This window comes from Solanum stenotomum, chromosome 7 (assembly GCF_019186545.1).
Source record: "Solanum stenotomum isolate F172 chromosome 7, ASM1918654v1, whole genome shotgun sequence".
NCBI lineage: Eukaryota > Viridiplantae > Streptophyta > Magnoliopsida > Solanales > Solanaceae > Solanum > Solanum stenotomum.
This window is the reverse complement of record NC_064288.1, coordinates 55,956,169-55,972,170: the sequence shown is the minus strand read 5'-3', so window position 1 is coordinate 55,972,170 and position 16,002 is coordinate 55,956,169. Positions and strand designations below refer to the sequence as shown.

Here is a 16,002-nt window from a genome sequence, read left to right as displayed (position 1 = left end):
CAAGGAGGATATTTTTCCATTTGCTGCACAGAAGGGGGATCATTTTATTCCTTTATTTCTTCCACAGAAGGTGGACATTGAAGCAGATGATGATTTACAGGCTATGACTGATGATCCAGAAGATCTGATTGGTGATATTGAAATAGTGGGGCAAGAAGATATTGTTTTGGAAAATGATTCAAGAATTGATGTTGTATGTGATGATGTTAATGTACCTACAATTGAGCACAGTACAAGACATTCCACCAGAACACCTACTCCACCAGTATGGTTAAAGGACTTTGTCACTACTGTTACTACTCCTAATCATCCTTATTCCATGGCCAACTACATTACCTATAACCATTTGTCCCCTGGTTATCAAGCTTTCCTTAGTAAATTTTCTGTTGATATTGAGCCTAGGTGTTATGAAGAGGCTATTAAAGATCCAAGATGGGTGGTAGCTATGCAGCAAGAAATCAAAGCACTAGAGGAAAATGGTACATGGCAGATTGTGAAATTGCCTGAGCATAAGTCTGCTATTGGCTGTAAATGGGTGTTTAAGATCAAATATAAAGCAGATGGACAGGTTGATAGATACAAAGCAAGACTTGTTGCAAAAGGTTATAGCCAAACAGAGGGTATTGATTATCAAGAAACATTTGCTCTTGTAGTCAAAATGGTTACTGTGAGATCCCTCATTGCATTGGCTGCAGTTGAGAACTGGCCCATTTACCAAATGGATGTGTTTAATGCGTTTTTACAAGGTGATCTATTTGAAGAAGTGTATATGGAGTTACCTAAGGGTTTTAACACTGGAGATAAGCATCATGTATGCAAGCTTGTTAAGTCTTTGTATGGCCTCAAACAGGCTTCCAGGCAGTGGAATGCCAAGCTTACTGAAGCTTTGTGTAATTCAGGCTACAGTCAAAGTCAATTGGATTACTCACTCTTCACTAAAAGGAGTACTGTTGGTTTAGTGATCATTTTGGTCTATGTTGATGACTTATTAATCACAGGAAGTGATCTTGCATTGGTTCAGGCCACAAAACAGGTGCTACACAACCATTTTAAGATCAAGGACCTAGGAGAGTTGAGATATTTCTTAGGTATTGAGTTCTGTCGATCATCCACTGGCATAGTGATGAATCAAAGAAAATATGCTTTAGAGTTGATTGCTGAGGCTGGTCTTGCTGGTGCACAACCTATTTCTACTCCTCTAGAATGCAACATAAAACTCACTTCCGCAGCTTATGATACCAATATCAATGATTCCTTGTTTCAGGATGTTGGTAGATATCAAAGAATGGTGGGAAAGCTGCTCTATTTGACTAACACTAGGCCTGACATTGCATTTACTGTCCAGACTTTGAGTCAGTTCATGCAACAACCCAAACTCTCACACTGGAATGCCGCATTGAGAGTTATCAAATACATCAAAGCCAATCCTGGATTGGGTTTGCTTATGAGTTCCCACAAAGACCACACACTAACAGGATTTTGTGATGCAGACTGGGCTGCTTGTGTTAGCACTAGAAGGTCTGTGACTGGGTATTTGTTGAAGTTTGGTCGTTCTCTTATTTCTTGGAAATCCAAGAAGCAAAATACTGTGTCTCGAAGCTCTGCAGAGGCAGAATACAGGAGTTTAGCCACTTTGACAGCAGAGGTGGTTTGGGTTACCAGTTTATTCAAGGAGTTACAGGTGGATTTGTGTACTCCCACTACCATCCATTGTGACAGCAAAGCAGCTATCCAAATTGCTGCCAACCCTGTCTTCCATGAGAGGACTAAGCACATCGAGATCGATTGTCACTTCATCCGGGAGAAGGTACAACAGGGCTTGATCAAAACCAGTTACATTCCCACCAAGGATCAGCAGGCAGATCTATTAACAAAGGCTCTTGGTCGTACTCAGCATGATTTTCTTTTGGCCAAGCTTGGAGTCCTGAACATTTTCAGTACTTCCAGCTTGCGGGGGAGTATTGAGAATAATAGTAGTACTTAGCATACAATTATCTAATTAGCATATTAGTTAGTTCGTTAATTTGTTTTATATTCCATTAGTTAGTTGAGGAATTAGTTAGTGGTTAGTTAGTGGAGTGAATTGACAGCTGGCTTAACAGTCTTGACACACTTGTATATATGCATGACTTCCATTCTCATTTTGATCTAACAGAATAATAGATATGAAAATTTCCTCAATTAAATTCTTTCACTAAATTTTACAAAGTACGTAAGCAATGACAAAGAATTGAATTTTCAACTTCTTTTCTTTTTCAATTTATTTATTTCTCTTTGACAAGATTTGTGTTAAAATTTTAGTTTCTACACATGATAAGTCGATAATTACAGTTTGCTCGATTTCATGTTTTATGAAGTAAAAAGTTATGATTTGAATAACGATAAGAACTTTTTCATACTTCAAAGGAATGATAATTATCTAAATCTGATATATATATTCAATATTTCAATTTATTTTTAAAAATATCAAACTCTGTTTTTTTTTAAAAAAAAATCATAGCAAATATCATAATATCAAAATTGAAGCGTCAAAATTAAAATATGATAATTTAATATTTGTCGCACCGTCACCCTGTGCCAAGTCAACAAGGTTTTTTATTTTTAATGTTATAAGAAGTGTAAGTACTAATTAGGCAGAATTAATTTGTATTTTACTACTATTTTCTTGTTTTGATCTGCTATCATTATCTTTGTTGACTAATAAGTATAATTTTGAACAAATGAGGAAAAAATAGTGTGTGAGTATCAAAATTCAACTTCTCATTGATTAAAAAAACATGAGCTAGGAAAATATTCTATCTCTACTTTTAAAAAAAAGAAAAGAAAAAAGAAACTATTATTATAAATTAAAATGTTCTAAGAAAAGAAGAAACTAAAAAGTCAAAGAATGCCCTAAATATTCTATAAAAGGTTGGTCAAATTGCAATTTGGAAAAAACAACAAAATTTGTAAGTAAAAAAAACATGATGAAGTTGAGAATAAAGAGGTACTCAAAATAAGGACAAGAATAAAATATTTACACATTTAGTTACGATTAATAGTAAAAAATATATTTAAAATGTTTTTTTTATCGAGTTTCATATCAAAATTATCATATGGACAAGTTTTCTGTTTGAACTGTAATCAAATGTTTATCGAAACACACCTTGCCAAATAGTTGTTCCCTTTTTTATTTCATATTTGAAATATCACCATTGTTCAGTTAGGAAAAGAGAACAACTAATAGTTGAGGTATGTTTCGAAAAATATTTAGTGATAAATGAGTTAGAAACTCATACACCTTATAATTTAGATATGAAGCTCAAAAAATTAGAATATTCTAGATGTGTCTTTGATCAACAAAATTAAATGTGAAATATGTCCTGTCAACCTCATTTCACTAAGTAGGCGTTTGGCCATGCGATAATATGGTATCGTGAGATAGAATTAGCGTTTGGACATGCTATTTTACGCTGATTCCATCTCATGATTCCATATTCTCCAAAAACCATGATATGGAATTATATGGTAATTCCATATCATGATTTGAGATATTTTTAATACAAAAACTGATCCACAAGTTTATATTTTGTTAAAACAACCCCACATTTATATCTACTAACCAATGTAAATAAAATTTATAATCACATCATTACTTTTTAAAATTTATTATTCTCGCCAACATATATTCACTTTAACTCACCAACCAATTGTTAAAGTGATGAAATATTTATGGTCTATAAGCATGAAAATATAGTTGCGGATGATATTGACCAACAAATGGCTCAAAGGAACAATGTTGGTTCATCTTCACGGTCACATGATCGAGAAATGCAAGTTCAACGTGAGAAAATTGTCAGTATTATGTGGGAGGATTATATTAAAGATTAGTACACTACAATTTATGTTCAATTTTTTTTAATTAAATTAAAGTTAGATAAAACAATTACTTAATTGGAGAACAAATAGCTTTGTAATAATTTATTATGCAATTTTATAATTTTTTGTTTATTTGATAAGATTGAATAAACAATTGAAGCTATTTTAATAGTTTTACAACTTATGAAATTTTTATGTTTATGAGAAAATATACAACACAAAAATTCTATATCGCATATCCAAACAAAACTTTAATTTCATCTCATGATTCCATATCATGCTACCATATCGCATGGCCAAACGGGCCTAACTAAACACATTTTGATTCGCCCCCGTTTCAAATCATTAAAAAAGTTGTTGATTAATGAGAAGCTTCGTTAGAATGTTTTTCGAAAAAAATATTGTAGTCTTATTTGATACTATGTTCTATATAATTGAAACAAAAATATTTTTTTTTAAAACACTTAACAGACTATGAAAATTTAGTAAGAATTGAACGAGTCAAATTATGACCGACTTATTCAGCATATTTCAGTTCAATCTAGAGAAGATCGAAAAATCAAATTAAAAATCGAACTAATTTAATTTTTTTTGATTTTAAAAGTTCGATTCTTTAATTCAGTGTCCGATAACATTTTTTATTAAATAATTTTAAAATTTTGGCTAAAAATATTTTAATTTTAAAACCCAAAATCCAAGCCCATTTCAGATTTATGTTTAACCCAATCCCAATTTTGTATTTGGTGCCCTAAATCAAAATAAAAAAAATCTGTTCATCGTTTCACTTTTGTTTACTCTCACCGCACAGCAACCGTCGGCGTCCAGCAGGACAGCGGCGCAGCCACCGTCGGCTACCAGCAGGGCAGCAGCGCAGAAACCGTCGTCGACTAGCAGGGCAGCGGTGTGTGTGTCTCTCACTCTCGTCTCTTAGTCCCTCTTCTCAGTATGTTTAACTTAGTTTACATAGTACCTGGTTTATTCTTTGAATTCATACTCTATTTTCCTGAAATTTTGGCACATGAGAATTTGAGTGTCTGTCATGGGAACTGAACTAATAGTTGTTATTCAGATAGAAAGTGCCTTATTCAACTCTTAAATTAATTTGTAGGAGTTTGTGTTTAGGAGTTCAAGTGATTTGAACATTAGATATAGACTGTGATTGTGCGAATTTTAAGTCTTATCAAGTTTAATCCACTCTTGATGGACTCGAGGAGAGGCAGAGGTAGGCCAAATAAGTATTGGGGAGAGGTGATTATGCACGATATGTAACATTGCAACTTATCTAGGATTCAGTTTGAATGCTACATGAAGAACATAAAGCCACATGACGGAACGGGAAGACTATTTGACCTTAGATAGGAGGGTATAGAGGCTGTGAATAAGGTTAGAAGGTTAGTAGTTAGTTGACGGGTGTTCTTATTACTAGCATATTCATGTCTTTGGCTGAGTGGAGCTCCGTGTTGGTCATAGTATTAGCTTATTCATGTAGTCTTTGGTTTTGGGTTTCTAATTATCATCTGTGATTTAATGCATTTTGCGTTTAGGTGACTGCACCTTGTTGTTAATGTCATGGTTTCTTGCATATATGCACCGCACTACTTTGCTATTTGTTGTCATGTTTTTCTCTTAATTACTGGTTTGATTTGCTTAAGTCGAGGGTCTTTTGGAAACAACCTCTTTACCTCGGAGAGGTAGTAGAAAGGTTTATTTACACTCTACCCTCCTCAAACCCCACTTTGTGGGATTTCACTGGGTTTATTGTTGTTGTTGGTCAAAGGTCTATTAACTCCAAAGATTTTCAAATTTTGAGTTATCTTATGTTGTTTGTGCTTTTCTGTGTAAACCTTTGGTTCAGGAGCTGTTTAGGCTGCCATTTTCAAGTGCTCTTATTGAATATATTCCATCATTATGGACGCTCCGAATGAACTGAGCTACAAACCACCATCAGAATTTGAGGAGGTCAAAAAGGATTCACTTGTCAATCTTAACATTACGGACTCAACTGAGCTCTGGCTTATACAGTGGCCCTTTAATCAAGTAAGATTCATGAGAATTTATTGTTCTTCCACTTTTAGGATGTAATAAGGTGCTTTATTTTCCCAATCAGGTGAAAAATATCCAACTAATGAAGAGATTTTCCATCTCTCTATTTCCTTTTCTGGGACAAGCCATGTAAAATTTCCGGTCCTTTCCTAGTTTCTAAGCAAAGAGAGAGTTTACTTATGAGATTTACTATGATTTTGAATGGAATGAGAATGATTCTTAATGTTGGGTGTGTACTTGAGGAGTTGAGGTTGTTAATATATTTTTCAGTCCTTGTCACTTACATCGGTTCCGAGTTTTGACATTTCGAATTGGCTACTCCAGCATCCAGGTCTTGATGGGCAAGAAGTTTCGTTGAAACTCCATCATGATGGGCACATGGGCAGCTTTGAGGATTCATCTGGCAAGTACAGTCATAAGAATAACATTTACATCTAATTGAGTTTGTCTCCCCACCTCAGCACCTCTAATTTTCATAGCAGGCCTTTTAAGAGAATGAAAGATGCTTTTAATTTCTTAATGTCTTGCTCAATGATTGCTTTTGTAACAGGTAAATCATATGAAGTGGTCAGTTGTAGAGCGCAGGACCCAGATGCGGTGGTCTTTCTATCATCTGAGTCTGAGCCAAAAATTGGTAACTCTTAGTTCCTTTGCATTTTACTATCCACTTGTCTGCTTATTCACTCATGACCTCGACACTCAAAACGTGCAATACTGCAATGTCCCATTGGATATGCCAATTTTTATTTCTTCTTTTGTGATGTTGGTGTCAAGTCAAAGCTTTTCTATTGACAGTTGAGGTGTCATGCTTCATACCATTATGTTGTACCATGCATTATTGTCATGTGAGTACTGAAGCTCGTTTTGTTTGCATAGTGAGATTTTACTGCGCTCTCTTAGTTTGTGCGGAACTTGCACATACTCCAACTACTAATGCTCCTCTGTTTATATTTTTGGTAGAACTTACTGTTATTCCTTAATGTGAACCTCTATATGATCCGAATGCTGCTAGTTTTCCATTGAAGCACAAAATCAAGGCGTTTGAGCAGATTTTTGCATGTTTTGGCAGCTGGCAAAATTTCCCGGCGTGTTTCCCTAATCCATTATCCGGAACCAAGTGAGCTTAAACAGAACAGCATAAACTTGAAGCAGATGATGGCTCTGAGATCGTCTGGTACTACATTGACCAATTCGTCTCGTCACTTTGCAACTCCTAGTCAAAGTACTAGAACACGGAGTATTATGCGATCAGGGAGTTCATCCAAATCTACCAAGTTTAAACACAGTGATGGCGGCCCTGCAAAATCCAATAACCAATCTCTTCAAGATTCAGGCAAAAGTGGTCGTAGTGCATTGACCTCTTCAGGATCCTTCGATCACTCTCAAGATCAAAAATCAAAGAAGAAGAGGAAAATTGATGGTTGAAGTGCTTCCTCTTAAGTGTTTTGAATCAAATTCGTTTTGGTTAAAGAATCTCTTTCTAGTTGCTCTGGTACAATTGAGCGCTTTAACCATTCAGCCATGAACTCGAACACAGCCTTATTTTCTCTCTTGTAGAACAAATGTATGAGGTTTTTGCGCCATAGCTTGTGTGCCTTGTTAACCCCCCAATGATGGGACCAATATTTAATCAAGTATCAAATGTTATATACCTTTGTTTTTAAACAGTTTTAATATATGTATTAGTTTTACTCTTTATTCAGTATTAGGGTGTATAACTAATGTATACATAGCAAATTATGATATTAGTTATACGTGGATAAAGATAGAAAATAGTCTCAACGTAACTAATAATACTCTATAACATTATTGATACATTCTATTTAGTACTAGTGTTATATGAGCTAATTCTTCTTCCATAATTCATTAATCACCACTCAGAATTGTAACCAGGTGAATGAGATTTCTTTATTTTTTAATCAGATATTTCGAATTTGAAGCTTACGCATGAAACAATGTTAATAAGAAGTACTTCTCCTTTATAGCTTTTTGTGGCACAAATTCAAATCAATCAAGCTATCGCAATACAAATATCAAATGCAAAACTTTAAAAAAATATAACAAGATAATTGACTTAACTCAACTAGTCCAACACACCAATGTAAAAAAGAAACAAAAATAATATGAGTACTACTCAAAGAAGCAAAGGGTGAAAGGTATATAGAAATAACTAACCAGCCTGAATTATGATGGGGATGATTGAGATTCTTTCATCTTTAATTAAAAAAATTGTGTTCAAATTCTGAATATGAAATAAAATCATGCTAATTGCACTGCCCTCCAAAATAAGCCCTGAAATACGTAAATTCAAATTAATTGGATTTAAATATAAACACGAACATCATAGGGAAAAAGGTAATAAACAAAAAAATGTGCACACCACCTTGGACTTCTTTGTTGTCACTATTTATTCATATATCATGTAGTAAAGCCGCCACACAAAGTTGATATAATCCCAAATTCCAAGAACATGCTTACTTTGAAAAGAAATATATATCTGCTCGTCCGACTAATTTAGATTCGCGTTGTGTATGATAAATTTAAGAGAAACACTTTTTATCAAAACTTCTTTACTTTCAAAGAGGGAATTGGAGTTAGGATCTCATCTGTTCCACCACATCGATTGATAGTAAAAATGAACTACATCTTCGGTTTATATTTTTATTTAATAGAATTTGACTTGTCATTTAATTTCTTAAGAAAATTCTTGAAATCCAACTACAAGATTAATTTTATATTTGTATTTTAAATGTGCTATAAAATATGTGTGACGGTAAAACTTCTTTAAAAAAGAAGAAGATGAAAGGTTCAGAATTAAAATATTTATTATATAAATCAAATATATTATTCTCTTAAAAGTAATATATTGCATAAAACGAAATCGATAAAGCATTACTTTTTAGAATAAAGTTCTGATTTTGCTACTATTTGCTTATACACGTTTGGTGGAAGTGTGGACAGTGCTTTATTGGGAAAAAGAACAAAGAAAAAAGAAATATATTATTGTTTGATTTATGAATTCGTGTTCGACATTCGTGTTGAAGACGGAGTTAAAGTACGAGACTTCTAATTAATATTGGAGAGATTTAAATCATGTTACCATAGTCATGCACAAGTCAATTTAAGTTAACCATTATATTATATTGTATAACAAAAGGCTTAATTTGTTACGATAAACTAATAACAACTTATATTATTTCAAACACGCCAAATTATTACACTTTTCTATGTGTCAAATCATAAATTATTACAAGTAAATTTTACTTTATTTAATGTGATCAATTAGGTTTTCCACATATCTTAGACTTTTATTTAAGATCCTATTTGATTATAGATTTTAAAATTATATTTTGAAATTTGAAAATATAAAATTTTGTGGTTGTGTTTGAATATACTACTTGAAAAATAATTGAAGTATTTGTGAGCGGAAGTCCCAAAAACATGCTAGGAAATTGAAAATATTTGAAGATCAGATTTTTAAAATATGATTAAATTTTAAAATCTAGTCAAATATCATAGTCAAAAAGATATTTAGAGATAGATTTTTTTAAAATCTTGGTCGAAATTTCATGGTCAACATATATTTGATGATTGATTTTGCAAAAATTGGTCAAATTTCATGGTCAAACATATATTTGAAGATCAAAATTTCAAATCTAGACAATATATATTTAAAGATAGCTTTTTTTCAAAATCAGGTCAAATTTCACGGTCAACAGATATTTGAAGATTGTTTTTTCAAAAAATTGGTTAAAATTAATGGTCAAATAAATATTTGAAGATAGATTTTCAAAACCTTATCAAATTTAATTGTCAAGCAAATGTTTGAAGATAAATTTTCAAAATCTAGTCAAATTTCATGATCAAACATATATTTGAAGATAGATTTTTAATATTTAGTCAAATTTCATAATCAAACAAATATTTGAAGATAAATTTTCAAAATCTAATAAAGAAATCTATGACCAAATGCTAGCTAAATTATTACGGATAAAAATGCTTCATTTTCACTTGGAACAACAAAAGGTGGGCCTATTGTTTGAAGGCCATGATAGCTAACTTGTTGGACTGGGCTCGGCCCATTCGAAAAGGCCCAGAATAGCTTCTTCCTGCTTTGGCCCAAATTCACTTTTGTTCAAGTCTTTTATTATATTTTAATTTTTTTAAATTTGATATGCTATATATTATCACAACAAAGAAAAAAAGAGTTTTATGAGATAACCAAATAAATTATAAGAAAACCAAAAATAAAATAGCATCCGTCGGGACATAGATTTTGAAGCAGACACTTAAAACTTGAAAATTTTAATTTTTAAAGTTTTGTTGGACATTTATTTTATTTTACTTTATTTTTTTAAAAAAAATTGTGAGTGGAAGTCCTAAATTTTTTTAAAAAAATGATCTAAGCCAATTTTTGAGAACTTGAAAATATTAAAGATCAAAATTTTAAAATCTGATCAAATTTCATGGTCAAACAAATATTTTGAATATAAATTTTTAAAATTTGATCCAAAATCTATGATCAAACGCTAGATAAGAGTTGAAAAATGTTGGGAGTGTTGACCTTTGACCCATTACTTAGCAAATCTCGACCCAAGTAACCTTCAAGCGAGTTAATTGAAGATAAATTTTCAAAATCTAATCCAAAATCTATAGTCAAACACTAGATAAGAGTTGAGAGTACTTAGCTCATCTCAACCCAAGTAACCTTTAAAGTTTAAACGATTAATTAAAAATAAATTTTCAAAATTTGATCTAAAATCTATGGTCAAACGCGAGCTAAGAGTTTGTAAGAGTGGTAGTGTTGACCTATGACCCATTACTTAGCTCATCTTAACCCAAATAACCTTTGAACGAGTTAACTAAAAATAAATTTTCAAAATCTAATCCAAAATCTATGGTCAAACACTAGCTAAGAGTCGGTATATATTGGGAGGGTTGACCTTTGACTCGTTACTTAGCTAATCTTAATCTAAATAACCTTTGACGAATGAGTTAATAACCTATCCATATATCAATTTTGATCTGTTCAAATTTAATTCAATTTGTTCATCTCGTCCATTTGACTCCACTAATTTTTAACAAGACTTTAAATATGATATCCATATGAAGGTCCATTATTTTTTGGGAGTGTAGTTGTGTTAATTATAAATGACAATTTTTAACTACCAACATTCTTGATAATTGACAACTTTTTTGTCTCTTCTCATAAGCATTAATCTACTTGTCCCTATGCTTCGAAGAATGTTGACATTTACAATGTCAAGGCAAATCTCATTTACTACTAAAGTCCCCTATAAAGTATAGGCTATAAATAAATAATTTTTTAACAAAGAGGGTGCATTTTCAAAAGAAAAAATAAAGATAATAATTTAAAAGAATTATGTAATAAATATGTAAATTATTAACTTCACTAGGTTTTATTTAGTTGACCTTCAAAAGGACAATAATTAAAAAGGGAAAGGAGAATTTATGAAGATATTCCATGTTTGTTGGGATGGGTTTGGTTATAAAATAAAGTTATATCCTTGCTAATAAATATAATTTTTAATATAGTAATAAACGTTAAATTTTAATAAATAAAATTAAAATTTATTTTTTCATGATCAACATATTGTGTGTGACAAATAAAATGGAATGTATTAAAATACATGGAATATGTTAGGTGATGTAGGTCGTTTGATTGAACGACACGTGATATGATATTTAAGATAAAGATTTTAGCTTTAAAAATCAAATATGTAGGTTGCTAGTGATTAGTTGGATGAGGGACAAATGTGTCACGATGGTGACATTTTTATGCCTAACTATATTAACGAGTGTCATGAACATACCATTTTTGATAGTTCAACGCGTTAAAATAGACGAATTAGATTAATTATGCGACGTGGGTGATTTAATCGAACGACACGTGACAAATATATATAAAAAATTGGCTTATAAAATCGGATGCAGTGTTGTTAGTGATTAGCAACACAACACACAAAAAAAAAACTATATGGTTGCCATAGAACTAGAGAAGTGGCATATGCCGCTTCTACCAGTTCACTGTAAATACTCAAATAATACTGGTCGTCAAACATGTAACTCTCTATTGCCACTCACTTCTAACTACTATGTCATTATCTCGATCCAAACGAAAATCTAATGATTTCATTCATTTCACCGACAAATTAGCTTCATTACCTCCATTAACTCTTCCTCCTTTATTCTCCTTCCCATCCAATTTCTTGAATTTTCCGCGGTGAGCTCATTTGATTCAAGAATTTCAACTGGCTACGAGCATCAACATCGTCAAATCCAGATCAAGTTTAATTCTTTTACTAATTCAGATCATACAAATCTCATAAAAATATGTCACGACTCACTACAATAACATTTTCATCCCCCGATCATTAATGGGTACATAGTCATATTTCTAATAGTTTAATAACATATTTATGCTTTTTTTTAGAGAAATATGAAAGTGGTGTTTTTAAAAATCATACCAATCTCATAAAAACATGTCACGACTCACGTATCACGATAATGACGTTTTCATCCCCCGATTATTAACGGTAACATAATCATATTTCTGATAGTTCAATAACATATTTACGCGTTTTTTTTTTTTTGAGAAATATGATAGTGGTGTTTTTAATGAATATAAGGAAAAAATGGAGGACTTGTTAAAAAAATTTACCCCAACATGTTTCATTCGAAATTTTCGACCGTTTGGGCCCGTTATAGGGACAGTCATAACCGTTGATGTTTTTATTATTATTTTCCTTAAACTGAAACTTTCCCACTTTCATCTTCTTCAAAAACCCAACAAAAACCAAATGCAAATTCTTGTCTGAAAAAATCCACCCCACCCCCACACCCCACCACCCCCAAATCAATGGGTTGTGTGCCGTCCAAACTCTCCAAGAAAAAAAAATTGAGAAAAAATGGTGATGATTACCCTGACCATGTTGTTTCTTTAACTTCAAGTACTTATGGTGTGTTGAATCTTGAAAAAGATTCAAACTTTACGCGAAACCCACCTTTATCTATTAAGGAATGTGTGAAAGAAATCAAGAAATCACCACCCCATGAAGAATCTCATGAAGTTATTAATGCTTGGGAGCTAATGGAAGGTCTTGATGAAGAAGTTGTTGTGCAAAATTCCAAGATTAGCCCAAAATCTCGGGTTTTTCTTCGTGGATTTGTCGATATTGATGCTCGTAGCCCGTTGAAGTTCTTGAATCAGATGAGCTCTCCGCGTAAATTCAAGAAATTGAGTGGAAAGGAGAATAAAGGAAGGGGTAATGGAGGTAATGAAGGTAATTTGGTTGATTTTAGCCCAAAAAATGTGTTGAAAGAGAGTAAATTGATGCAGAGTCCATGGAAAATGTCACCAAGATTGAATTTTTCGAAGAAGGGGAGTCCAAATGAGGTGAAATGTGATAGTTTGAAGGTTGATTCTGTTGTGGTTTCGAGGAGGAGGAGGAGTTTAAGTCCGTTGTTTGATCCACAGCTTGTGGAAGCTTTCGAGAAAGAGATGTCTGAAGAAGAAGAACAGATCAAGAAAATGGTGTTTGCTACACCAATTTCTAGAAAAGCTAGGAATTCGCAAGAAGCAGAGACAATGCTTGAGTTATTCGAGAAAAAATGCCCACCAGAAGGTGAAAATGCAGTTGTAATCTATACAACTACATTGAGGGGTATTAGAAAGACATTTGAGGATTGTAACACTGCTAGAGCTATACTCGAATCGAATGATACTCGTGTGATTGAACGTGATATATCGATGGATTCGGGGTATAAGGAAGAACTAAGAGGACTAATGGGGACAAAAGAGGTGAAAGTCCCTTTAGTGTTTGTAAAAGGGAGATTGATTGGTGGAGCTGATGAAATGTTGAAGTTGGAAGAGGAGGGTAAATTGGGAATTTTACTAGACGGGATCCCGAGGGCAGCTGCCACGTGTGATGGCTGCGCGGGGATCCGGTTTGTGATGTGTATGGACTGCAATGGGAGTAGAAAATTGTTGGCTAAGGATGGAAAGAGTACTGTGAAATGTGGAGAGTGCAATGAGAATGGTTTGATTCAATGTCCAATTTGTTGTTAACTATGTAAGTTAACCATTTTATGTTTGTTTATTTTGCTTATTTTGGATTTGTAATCATTGAACTATGTTTGTTGCATAACATTGTCTGTTTGATTTGAAAGTTTTGTAATTTGAAATGGCAATGAATATATGCTATGTTGCTTGGACTCGTTTATGAAACGATTACTAGGAAGTACTCGATAGAATCATGTATTTTGACCAATTTACACGAAGTGTTTACACTTTTGTTACTGTCTTTGAACGCGAGTATGTTTAGTCAAATGAGGGATCTACACAACATTGTTAACTGTCCAAATCTTAGTGGAGAGTTATCAAGTATATGTGTTGATGTGAGGTAACATGTAGTTTATGAAATTAGTCGAGCTGAACATAAGTTGACCTAGCCTTTATAAAAGAATGTTGTGGCATTGGTCATGTTTGTGAATGTAGTCAATGAAACATGACTCCCAACAATCAAATTAGTCTTTTTCAATATGCAGATTGATGTTTGTTGTTTTAAGGAATTTAAGATGTCAAGCATGCTGCTGACTTTTTTGCTTTTTTAGCACACAAAAAAAAACTTTGTTTGTCTTGGCTAGATAGTGACAACTCCTTGGTTGGTAGGGGGAATGGTTGGGCCAAGTGGTCTAGTGGCTTGGTCTAGTAACTTTCAAATAGAACTCCACCCCCCACCCCCCCACCCCCCACATAAAAATACCAACAATTCAATGTAATAATTGTGGATTCGATTTCTATTTTTATTTATACAACCTAAGCAGATCCATTCTTACAAGAAGTATGGGATATTTTGAATGACAGAAAGTCACTTAGAATTGACTTATTTATAGAGTGATCTTATAATCAGTACAAGACATAGACTATCTCATTATTTATTTCATTCTGTCTAATGACATTTATCTAGGTAGAAAGCTATCAAATGGTTCTGCTCAAGAACCAATAATACATGTTTCTCATAGTCACATATATCTCTTGGCACATCAAAAAAATTGTTATTTCTTTCTTATTCAAATTATTCCACATAAATTGAAATGATGAAAATATCATCACCAAGGATATCGTAAACTATAAGTTTTGAATATACTTGAATTGCTACGAACCAAATCACCAGTATTATTGGATTTCTTTTACATTCTATTTGACATAAATTGGTCCCAAAGATTCTTGGAGTTTAATAAAAAAGAAAAACTCTCATAGTCACTAACAAGTAGTGGATAGTGACCACACTGAGATTATTGTATTAAATGATGAAATTCCTTAATGGGCTTTATTGAGCAAGAAATAGTCAAATGGATCCCTTTACATTTTGATGTAATATGGGCTACATCAAGTTCAGCCCATTGATGTATTTTAGGGCCTAGGCCCTTAATTGTAGGCCTCTTTTCTCAAGTTTTTGGTCTCACTACTTTTAGTAGTTACATCAAACTAGTCATGTTTAGTTCTGTTTTTTTTTTAGTAAAGTGGTTAGGGTTTCAGTATCAACAAGCCAAATAACACTTTAAGAACTGGGATAGAGTGATAAATGCTCTTTTATTCTTAAGTTAGAACTCTGGTAAGCACTTTGTTGCCTTAGCTTTGTTAGGAAAGGCTATTCCCTATATATGAGATTTTTTGGTGCAATTTCAAATTTAGTCGGATCTTAATGCGAATATCGAATGTGTGTGAGAAACAAAAAAAAAAACTTTTATAAGAATTAGTTATACAAGATTGTACTTCTCTTGATTTTTTTAAAAAGTATGATAGTGTTTTTTCTTGGAGGCAGGTCTTACATATGATGTTAGCTCACTATAGGTATTTCAACAGGAGAAGTAATGGATATTGGTCACCAGGTTGTTTCGGATAAAACCACCAAATATAAGATCCGACAGAGTCAGTCAAACAATTTTCTAAAAATCAATGGATTATACTACACTGAAAATTTTGAATTCATGTTTCGTGATCCCAAAAGGACAAAAATGATGATGTTAGTCCCGACGAAGCAATGAGTATTGGTTACAATGTGTATTAGATTGACT

At 32.8% G+C, this 16,002-nt stretch overlaps 3 protein-coding genes across 3 annotated transcripts in view; 2 read left to right on the top strand and 1 right to left on the bottom strand.

Moving 5' to 3' along the window:
* Positions 1-16,002, bottom strand: part of LOC125871638 (kirola-like) — a 219,939-nt gene that overhangs the window by 144,758 nt on the left and 59,179 nt on the right. The gene's annotated exons all lie outside the window — the stretch shown is intronic.
* Positions 4,499-7,606, top strand: LOC125871635 (mediator-associated protein 2). Its single transcript, XM_049552270.1, has 5 exons — positions 4,499-4,759; positions 5,714-5,895; positions 6,226-6,304; positions 6,452-6,535; positions 6,971-7,606. The coding sequence occupies exons 2-5, from the start codon at positions 5,767-5,769 to the stop codon at positions 7,324-7,326; spliced, it is 648 nt and encodes a 215-aa protein (XP_049408227.1). The 5' UTR covers positions 4,499-4,759; positions 5,714-5,766; the 3' UTR covers positions 7,327-7,606.
* LOC125871621 (uncharacterized protein At5g39865) lies at positions 12,739-14,134 on the top strand. Its single transcript, XM_049552252.1, has one exon. The coding sequence runs from the start codon at positions 12,782-12,784 to the stop codon at positions 13,988-13,990; it is 1,209 nt and encodes a 402-aa protein (XP_049408209.1). The 5' UTR covers positions 12,739-12,781; the 3' UTR covers positions 13,991-14,134.

What these genes read in the sequence shown, in the direction of transcription:
- LOC125871635 (XM_049552270.1), top strand. Translation starts at nt 5,767, where the DNA reads ATGGACGCTCCGAATGAACTGAGCTACAAACCACCATCAGAATTTGAG. An exon ending in CAGCTTTGAGGATTCATCTG is followed by an intron (nt 6,305 to 6,451) that starts GCAAGTACAGTC and finishes CTTTTGTAACAG; the next exon opens with GTAAATCATATGAAGTGGTC. An exon ending in TGAGTCTGAGCCAAAAATTG is followed by an intron (nt 6,536 to 6,970) that starts GTAACTCTTAGT and finishes ATGTTTTGGCAG; the next exon opens with CTGGCAAAATTTCCCGGCGT.
- LOC125871621 (XM_049552252.1), top strand. Translation starts at nt 12,782, where the DNA reads ATGGGTTGTGTGCCGTCCAAACTCTCCAAGAAAAAAAAATTGAGAAAA.